Raw genomic sequence first — 10,326 nt, 5'->3', positions numbered from 1 at the left:
GACTGGGGCAATCAGGATGAGTGTGTCGGAGACAATGAGATTGGCACAGGACAGAACAGAGTTTAGAGCTGTTGTACATAGGGTTGCCATAAGTCACAAGTGACTCAACGGCACATAATAACAAAAACAACAATGGAAATGTTCAGAGACCCAACATTTTACTAACTAAAAAGCATTTGGCTAATGTAAAGAACTTTGATAGGTGTATTGTTGTTGTTTACCATCAAGTCAGAATCGATCCATAGCTGACTCTCCAGAAGGTTTTTAGAGGTGATAAATTACTTGGGAGGAGATAGCCCACTTTCTCTCACCAAATAGCTGGTGGGTTCAAACCATGTGCCTCTTTTGGCAGCATAATTTCTTACCAGTAAGCCCCCAGAACTCCCTTGATAGGCATTGTTGTTCTTATGTGCCATCAAGCCACCTGTCACTCATAGCAACCCTTTGTGCAGTAGCTCTTAACTCTGCCCTATCCTGAGCCAGTCTCACTCCGATACACATACCCCCATTCCCCAGTGACTGTGTCAGTCCATCTCATCTGGGGTCTTCCTCTCCTGCACCATCCCTCCACCTTTCTAAGCATGATGTCCTTCTCTGAGGACTGGTTCCTCCTGCCCATGTGCCCAAAATATATGAGACAGAGCTTCAGAATTCTTGCCTCCAGTGAGAAACTTGGTTTTCACCCTCTCCAAGACAGACATGTTAGTTCTCTTGGCAGTCCATGGTATGTTCAGTATTCTTCTCCAGCACCACAATTCAAAGGCCTTAATTATTCTTCTGTCATCCTTAGTCATTGTCCAGCTCTCTGATGCATAGCAAGTACATTCAAAGACCATGGCCTGGATCAGACACACCTTTGTTGCTAAACTGACATCATTACGCTTTAGCACTTTGGAGAGATCCCTGACAGCAGATTTCACCAGTACGATTTGTCTTTTGATTTCCTGACTGCTGGTGCCAAAAGTGCTGATTGTGGAGCTGAGCAAGCTGAAATTGTTAACAACCTCAATCTCTACTCCATCTATCATGGTGCTGCCAGTTGGCACACTGATAAGAATCTTTATCCTCTTGATGTTGACCTTCAATACATATTGGAGACTACAGTCTTTGACGTTTTGCGGCAAACAGTTCGGGTCATCCTTAGTTTTAGCAAGCAAAGTTGTGTCATCTACTCCACAAGTTGTTGAGTAGTCTTCCTTTAAATTCTGATGCTACATTCCTCCTCATAAAGCCCAGCCTCCCAAATGATCTGTTCCACATACAGTTTGAAGAGGTATGGAGACAGGATGCATCCCTGATATGCTCTTTTGCTGATTTTGAACCATGCAGTGTTGTCTTGCTCTGTTTTGAGGACCTAGTCCAAGAATAGATGTTAGTATTTTTATACTTTTGTAGTAGTCTTTAATTTTACTAAAGAAACATTTATTGTGTTTAAATATATTTATTATACTCTCAGATGCAATACTAAAGTTGAAACTGACCCTCTAGCTGGTTTCCAAGACTAGAAATTGTACAGGAGTAGATTGCCTATCTCTCTCCCTCAGAAATACTGGTGCTTTGGAAAGCCAGAGAGGCATAGCCTTTAGATTTACAGTGCAGCTCCCTACAGACTACATTACCTGAGCTCTACCTTTATACATTTGTTGTTGTTGTTATTGTATACTGTATAGTCAGAACCAACCCATAGCTGATCCTCGGCAGGTTTTCAGAGGCAGTTAATCGTATAGGAGGAAATTGCCTATCCATTTCCTGCAAAGCAGCTGATAGCCTTGAACTTAGAACTTCGTGCCTTCAGGATTGTAGCTCAGCTTCTTGCCACTAAAAGTTGACCTACAATTTATTCCTCAGCTGAATAATAAATACTTCGTCCATTCTGACTCAGTGACCCCTGTCAGATTTCACAGATTTAATCTTTATGGGAGAAGATTGTCTATCTTTCTCTCATGAAGTAGTTTGTGAATTCCTATGGCATTTCCTACTTTGGATATTGCATATAAATGGAATTATACAATGTGATCTTTTTTTCTTTTCTTTTTTTAATTTTAATGAACATTTACAGAGATTTTGGATTTCCATTCATTCAGTGTTGCAGTTTTCTCCCTGCCCACCCCTCCCCGCACAATATGATCTTTCAAATAGATTTTTTTTACTTAGCATAGTGTTTTCAAGATTTATCCACTTGATTGTGTATCTAATTTTTTAGTGCCATTATCCTTAATATGCTATATTTATCCACTTAGCAGTTGATGATAATTGAATTATTTCCACTTGAAGCAACTAGGAACAGTGCTGCTATGAACAGTCATATACAGATTTTTGTATTACTGTCATATATTTTTTCTTTTTGAGTTATAATTGCCTGGGGAGCTTTTAAATAGATACCACTGTCAGTAGAGCTGAGAGGCTAGTGGTGCAGCTCCAGCAGCCTGTAGTTTTAGAAGCTCCCAAGTGATTCTGACATACAGCTAAAGGTCCAGGATAGTGCCAGGATAACTATTGTTAGATGCTGCCCGTTCAGCTCCAACCCATAACAACTCTGTGTGCAACAGAATGAAACCCTGGCCTATCTTGTGCCATCATCACATTCTCCACTGTGCTTAAGCTTGTTGTGTGTTTATAGCAGGCACAGAAATTTTTATTGAGTGAAAATGCCTACAGCTAGATAGCATTCTGTTCCTTACCATCTCTTACTTTCTCAGATTTGCCCCCCTTTGTCTTATTGGGGGCCGTACCAACAATAGGACTGAAAAGAGGGAAAGGGAACAGATAAGTACTGGATCTCCATTTGGTATCAAGGTTTATTCTCCTTCCCACAACTGTGAAGTCCATTCTGACTTGTATTGTTGTTAAGTGCCTTTGAGTACAACTCATAGTGACCTTATCAACAATACATCTGAACTCTGTCCTATCCTTTGCCATCCTCGTCATCTCTGACACACTTCAGCCCATTCCTGCAGTCACTGTTTCAATCTATCTCATCCTTTCCCTTTTTTGCTGACCCTTCACCTTTCTGAGCATGATGTCTTTTTCCAAGGAATAGCCTCACTTAACATGTCCAGATTATGTGAGACAAAGCTTCGCCATCCTTGCCACCAAGGAGCATTTTGACTGTACTTTTCCCAAGACATATATATCTGTTTGTTCTTTTTTTTTTAGCAGTCTATATCATATTCAGTATACTTTTTGAGCACCACAACTCAAAAAACATCAATTCCTCTGCCTGCCTTATTGATTGTCCATCTCTCAGATGCGTAGCAAGTGATTAAAAAGACCCTGGCCTGCATCGAGTACACCTTAGTCCTCAAAATTACATTGTTGCTCTTCAGTACTTTGTGAAGTCCTTGCTAGCAGACTTTTCCAGTGCAGTATGTCTTTTGATTTATTGATTGCTGGTACCAAGGGTGCGGACTGTGTATCTAAGTAAGATGAAATCATAAACAATTTCAGTCTTTTCTCCACCTGTCATGATGTTACCTGTCAGCCAAGTGGTGAGGATTTTTGTCGTCTTAATATTGAGATGTAATCCATATTGAGGACTGTAGTCCTTGATCTTTTGCAGCAGACATTTCAAGTTCGCAATTTGAGCAAGCAAGGTTGTATCAGCTATGTAATGCAAGATAATTGAGGAGTCTTCCTCTGATCTTGATGCTACTTTTCTTTTTCATAGAGTTTAGTTTCTTGAATGATTTGCTCAGCATGCAGATTAAATAGGCAGGGAAAAAGGAAACAACTCTGAAACACACTCTTCTTGATTTTTAAACCACAGTGTTCCCTTGCTCTGTTTGCACAACTTCTTGATCTAGGTATAGGTTTTATATGTGCATAATTAAGTATTCTGAAATTCCCATTCTTTATTTTATTTTATTTTATTAATTTTAATGAACATTTACAGAGATTTTGGATTTCCATTCATTCATTGTTGCACTTTTCTCCCTGCCCACCCCTCCCCTCTGAAATTCCCATTCTTAATGTTAGCCATAGTTTGTATGATGCACATAGTCAAATGCCTTTACACAGTCAGTAAAACACAAATAGGCATTCTTCTGGTATTCTCTGTTTTTAGCAACTATCTATCTGACATCAACAGTGGTAACACTTGTGGAAGTCCTCTTTTAAACCCTACCTGAACTTCTCGCAGTTCTCTGTTACTGTTCTATTATAGCCATTTTTTTATGATCTTCAGCAGTATTTTGTTTGTGTGTGATAATAATGATATTATTTCATAATTTCCATATTCTGTTGATTTCAGTCAGTTGGCCAGGTAGCTATCCTCCAAATTTCTTAGCATAGGTTGGTGAGTATTTCTAGGGCTGAATTCGTCAGTTGAAACATGTTACTTGGTATCCCATTGATTCCTGGGGCCTTATTTGTTTGTGAATGCCTTCAATGCAGCTTGGCCTTCTTCCTTAATTACCCAAATATCTTCTGTGAGGAGTTCTGGTGGCCTTGTGGTTAAGAAGTTGCATTGCCAACTCAAAGATAGATGGGTCAAATCCACGAGTCAGTCCATAGGAGAAAAATAGGCAGTCTCCTTCCTTAGGATTTTTAGCCTCTGAAAACCCACTGGAAGATCAGCTATGAGTCAGTTTTGACTCAGTAACACATAGCAACAATAAATATTTTCTGTCATTCTGAAGTTGTTTCTTCACCTTTTTTTTATAATCTTGATGGAAGCTCCTCTTATTGGTCTTGATGGAAGCCTATTTTATTAGTTTTGTCTTTTGTTGCTTCTGGTTTTGATGTCATACCTAGAATACCATAGTCAAAAACTAAGGCTTTACAAGACTTTTAGTATTTTTTAAGAGTTCTATGGTTTGCATTCTTATATTTAGGTCATCTGTCCATTATGAGTTACTTTGTCTGATGTGAGTTGTGGGTTCAACATTATTAGTTTATGTGTGGAGAACCATTTTCCCAGTGACATTAACTGGGAAGACTAAATCTGCTAAAGAAACGGAATCTCAAGGGAGCGCTGGTGGCCTACTGGCAAGAAGCTGTACTATAATCCCAGAGATGTGCGGTTCGAATCCACCAGATGCTCTGCTGGAGAAGGAGGGACGGTCTCCTCCTGTACCAGTCAGATCCTATTTGATGGTACACACACAAAAAATACTTAAAAAAAAAAAGAAAGAAACTGAATTTCCAGAGAATGGGCTTGGCACCTTGTCAGCAGTTGGTTAACCATAGATGTATAAGTTTATTTCTGGACTCATTTCTTTTTCATTGGTCTACATATCTATCTGTTTTACCAGTTACAGACTTTTTAAATTTTTTTCTTTTTTTGTTTTATTATTTGTGTGTGTGTGTCTTTTTATCGTCAAACTGGATCTGACTGGTACAGGAGGAGATTGACCTCCTTCTCCAGTAGAGCATCTGGTGTATTTAACCAGTTACAGATTTTTGTGATTACTATTAACAGTTTTAGTTTGCTTGGTTCCACAGTGAACACTCTTGGTAACAGCAGCCAGGAAATCAGGAAATGAATTGCATTGGGACAGTCAGCTGTGAGGGACCTTTTAAGAGTACTGAAGAGCAACGATGTCAGGCTGGAGACTAAGGTGTGCCTGATCCAGGCTATTGTTTTCGCAGTTGCATGCTATGCATCAGAGAGTTGGACAGTGAATAGGGATGATAGAAAGAGAATTGATGCTTTTGAACTGTGGTGCTAGAGAAGAGTGTTGATTATACCATGGACTGCTAGGAGAACAAACAGGTTTGTCCTGTAGAGGGTAAAGCCAGAATGCTCCTTGGAGTCAAGGATTCTAAAGCTTTGTCTGACATACTTTGGGCATGTTGCAAGGAGGGACTGGTCCTTGGAGAGGGACATCATGTTTGGGAGAGTGGAGGGACGGCGCAAGAGAGGAAGACCCTCGATGAGATGGATTGATTCTGTGAGTGGAGTGGTGGGAATGAGTGTGTTTGAGAGGGTGAGGTTGGCACAGGACAGAATGGCGTTTAGGGCTCTTGTACATAGGGTCGCTATGAGTCCCAAGCAACTCAATGGCACATAACAATGATGACAACAACATTATTAATCTTAATGGTGGAGTCTATAACAAGTTTCTTTGCCAAACAAAAGGCTGCATAAATTTGGCTGTTTGAATCTACCAGCAGTTCTTTGGGTGAAAGTTGGGCAGTCTCCTTCATTTGCGATTTACAACCTCAGAAGCCCAGTGGAGGGATCACTATTATTCAGAGATAATTCAGAGGCAGTGAGTTGAATTTCAGAGTACCTTTGATGATTGGGTAATGTGAATCTAAACTGTTACTCTTCTTTTCAGTATTGTATTGACTCTGGAGGCCCTTTTCAATTTAGTGTTGAATTTGAAGATTGACTTTTTCATTGTTGCTATTGGCATTTTGATAGGGTACATTGAGTCTATACTTTTTGAGTAATTTTGACACCTTTACATTCATGAACACTATGGTATTCAAAACCCACTAGCTGCTCTGCAGGAGAGAGAAAGAGCAATCTGCTACCATTAAGAGTTACAGCCTCAGAAGTTCAGTGGAGTGAGACTCTCCTTAAGGGTTACTATAAGTGTGTTGTGTTGCCTGTATAAACCTCTCTTCTATTGTTGATTTCCTTATCTCTTCACTTTAATTTATTAGTCTGCTATCTTATATCATCTCCTATTTAGATCTTAAACTGTTTCCTCATTGTGAGTAGATTGTTTTGAGTCTCTCACTGTCTACCTGAATGCCTTTGCGTTAACTCATAGTACTTAAGCTAGAGGATGCATGGACCAATTGATAACCAGGGATTCGTTTCTGTGGCATTACTAAGACTGAAGTTCAGGCCCTGGGCCCTCATAGGAGAACTTAGACTTTGGAATCATACAGAACTGAATTTCAAACCCAACTTAATAAAATGTAGCCTTTGACCTGAGTAAGTTACTTAAAATAGTTGACCAGGTCTACTTTAGCAGACTTATAAGGATTAAGTTATTTAAGAAAGTAAGTGTACAATCTCTTCTATATAATAATTATTAGGGAAATGTTTCATTTTTCTCTTACCATATCTCCCTATCCCTCAGAAATGTCTTAAAAGTCTGTTAGAATTGTCAGGTTCTTTTATAATAGTTGGTATATAAGATATTTGGATATACTATTAGGATGAAGTAACAGCACTGATACATCTATGCTTTAATTTATTGCAGAAGCATGGGAAATGAGCAGAATCTTTTGCAAAGTTTATTTTGTTTGCTATTAGGAATTGTCTTGACTACTTGATTTACCACACAAAATGTATTAGCAGTAAAGATTCCAGCCTTGGGAACTGTGTGGATAGTTCTGCTCTGTCCTTTAGGGTTACTGTCATAGTTGACTCTGACAATGAATGCTCTTTTTTTTGTTTCATTTTGTATTTGAAGAGTTTGGTGGAAACTATCAGATATAAAAACCTGTCGTACCTTGCAGTTTGATTTTGCTTCACATCACCAGAAGCTCTCTTTGGAGGACCAGTATTATGACGCCAGCTAGGGAGAGATACCCTCATGTTGTGGAGTCTGAGCAAGTGTACCTCATTGGTGCTTTAGCAAGGCATCATTGCTTTGGCCTCAGCACTTGAGCTCCCGTGTTTTTGTTCCTCTGTTAACCCCAGCTTAATGGTACCCTTCTAGTCCTGTGAATGTGCAAGATTCATTTCTGCTTTAGAATCTTTGTATGTGTTTTTTTTTTCTTCTTCCTCCAATCCTATTCTCATATACTTCCTAAACCTAGCTTTGCAAATGTGAGTCAGACCAAGGGCCCTTAAAAATTCTAGTATTTTAGTAGCTGTATTAATATATTGGGTATATAAATACTTTCACTGGGGATTTACACAGTTTACATATTCAGTTGCTTGTGGATTCTATTCTGTCACCTACACAGATGAAAAATCAAGAGTTAAAAGAATGAAAATTGCTGAGTGGTTCCTGCTTTTGACCATATTCACACCTACTACAGAAGAGTTCTAGAAAGGTGAAAAGGGAATGAATGCTCTATTCCACTAATATCCACAAGCTAGAGAACTTTAATGGAGCTTCGGAATTTGTTAGTTTTCTAGTGATTTAGAAAGAAAAAAGTTTCTCTTTGGGCTGAAATTCCTAATTTTTTTTCTCTTTCTCTTTTAGCACTGAACAATATTTGTGATGAAATGGAGCCTGGAACAAACTCTTTTCGAGTAGAATTTCCTGATTTTTCCAATACCATTCTACAGAAACTGAACCAGCAACGCCAGCAAGGACAATTATGTGATGTCTCCATTGTTGTCCAAGGCCACATTTTCCGGGCACATAAAGCCGTTCTTGCTGCCAGTTCCCCCTACTTTTGTGACCAGGTACTCCTGAAAAACAGCAGGAGAATTGTTTTACCTGATGTAATGAACCCAAGAGTGTTTGAGAACATTCTTCTATCTAGTTATACAGGACGTCTAGTAATGCCTGCTCCAGAAATTGTTAGTTACTTAACAGCAGCAAGCTTCCTCCAGATGTGGCATGTGGTAGACAAGTGCACTGAGGTTTTGGAGGGCAACCCTACAGTCCTTTGTCAAAAGCTAAACCATGGCAGTGACCATCAGTCTCCAAGCAGCAGTAATTATAATGGTCTGGTAGAGAGCTTTGAGCTGGGCTCTGGGGGCCATACTGATTTTCCCAAAGCCCAGGAACTGAGAGATGGAGAAAATGAAGAGGAAAGCACCAAAGATGAGCTGTCATCTCAGCTTACCGAGCATGAATACCTTCCTAGCAATTCATCCACAGAGCATGACCGGCTGAGCACCGAGATGGCAAGCCAGGATGGAGAGGAGGGGGCCAGTGACAGTGCTGAGTTCCACTACACCCGCCCAATGTATAGCAAACCCAGCATAATGGCTCATAAACGCTGGATCCACGTGAAGCCTGAGCGTTTTGAGCAAGCTTGCGAAGGCATGGACGTACATGCCACCTATGATGAACACCAGGTCACCGAGTCCGTCAATACCATGCAGACAGAGCACTCGGTCCAGCCTTCAGGAGTGGAAGAGGACTTTCAGATTGAGGAGAAAAAAGTAGAAGCAGAGTTTGATGAACAGGCTGAGGAAAGTCATTATGATGAGCAGGTGGATTTCTATGGCTCTTCCATGGAAGAGTTTTCTGGAGAGAGGTCAGATGGGAATCTAATTGGGCACAGACAGGAAGCTTCCCTAGCAACAGGCTACAATGAGAATATTGAAATGGTAACAGGAATTAAAGAAGAAGCTTCCCATTTAGGATTCTCAGCTACTGACAAGCTATATCCTTGTCAGTGTGGGAAAAGTTTTACACACAAGAGTCAGAGAGATCGACACATGAGCATGCACCTTGGTCTTCGGCCTTATGGCTGTGGTGTCTGTGGTAAGAAATTCAAAATGAAACATCATCTTGTAGGACACATGAAAATTCACACAGGCATAAAACCATATGAGTGTAATATCTGTGCAAAGAGGTTTATGTGGAGGGACAGTTTCCATAGGCATGTGACTTCTTGTACCAAGTCCTATGAAGCTGCAAAGGCTGAGCAGAATACGACTGAGGCTAACTAAAAATACCATCTAGCCCTTGAGTGGCATGCACAAAAATAAACTATGGTAATTATGCAAATCTGGGCACAGATGATATGTGCTACTTGCTATTATGAGAAAAACTTTAAAAAAAAAACACGAAATTTTAGAAAGACCAGCTCTAAGCAGGCCAGTTTAAAGGATCTGATTCCTCAAATTTTTTATGTTTCCGTGTTGATCTAGACAAGTAATGGGGGTAAATTAACCTACCTCCCAACTGGCAGCATAAATCCTCATGCCAGTTGTATTTGAGACAAATGGACTTTGTGCTATAGATACCTGCACTTGGAATTGGATCCCAATTCTAGTTCCTGCCAGTTCCATTTAGGTGGCAGCAGTTTTTGATCACTTATTATTACAAGGTCGTGTTGAATTTTTATTTTGCTTTTACACGAAAAGTAACGTGGATTTATTTTCATAGCTGTTTTCACTGAATGAAAAGCTACAAATAATGTGATTCCTAAAATGAGAAATGGACTAAGAGAAGCTCCCTTGTCTGGTTTGGTTTTGTTTGGTTTTTTGGGTGGTTTTTTTTTTTTAACTAAGAGTGTTACATTCTAAGTATGAAACCGCTATGGTACATACAAGCTTCAGTTTCTGTAAGATGCCACTGTCACAATGTCTTTCAGACTCTTCATAAAGAAAAGTATTTTGTATTTTAGTATTAAGATTTACTTTGAACAGTTTGCATCTAGTCTTAATTCTCTAGGGTGCCAGAGTGATTGGTTGCTGTTCTAATCCAGTTTGTTTAATTGTAGCATCCATGA

General features: G+C 39.7%; 1 protein-coding gene across 1 annotated transcript; it reads left to right on the top strand.

Annotated features, from left to right (window-relative positions):
* Positions 1 to 8,069: 8,069 nt before the first annotated feature.
* Positions 8,070 to 9,541, top strand: ZBTB43 (zinc finger and BTB domain containing 43). Its single transcript, XM_006892547.1, has one exon. It carries the CDS (start codon positions 8,138 to 8,140, stop codon positions 9,539 to 9,541), a length of 1,404 nt encoding a protein of 467 aa, XP_006892609.1. The 5' UTR covers positions 8,070 to 8,137.
* Positions 9,542 to 10,326: the final 785 nt, after the last annotated feature.

The sequence above is a fragment of the Elephantulus edwardii genome, unplaced genomic scaffold (assembly GCF_000299155.1).
Source record: "Elephantulus edwardii isolate Elephantulus edwardi_28Jun2011 unplaced genomic scaffold, EleEdw1.0 scaffold00116, whole genome shotgun sequence".
Lineage (NCBI taxonomy): Eukaryota > Metazoa > Chordata > Mammalia > Macroscelidea > Macroscelididae > Elephantulus > Elephantulus edwardii.
The sequence above is the reverse complement of the archived record's forward strand: the minus strand, read 5'-3'. Positions and strand labels throughout refer to the sequence as shown.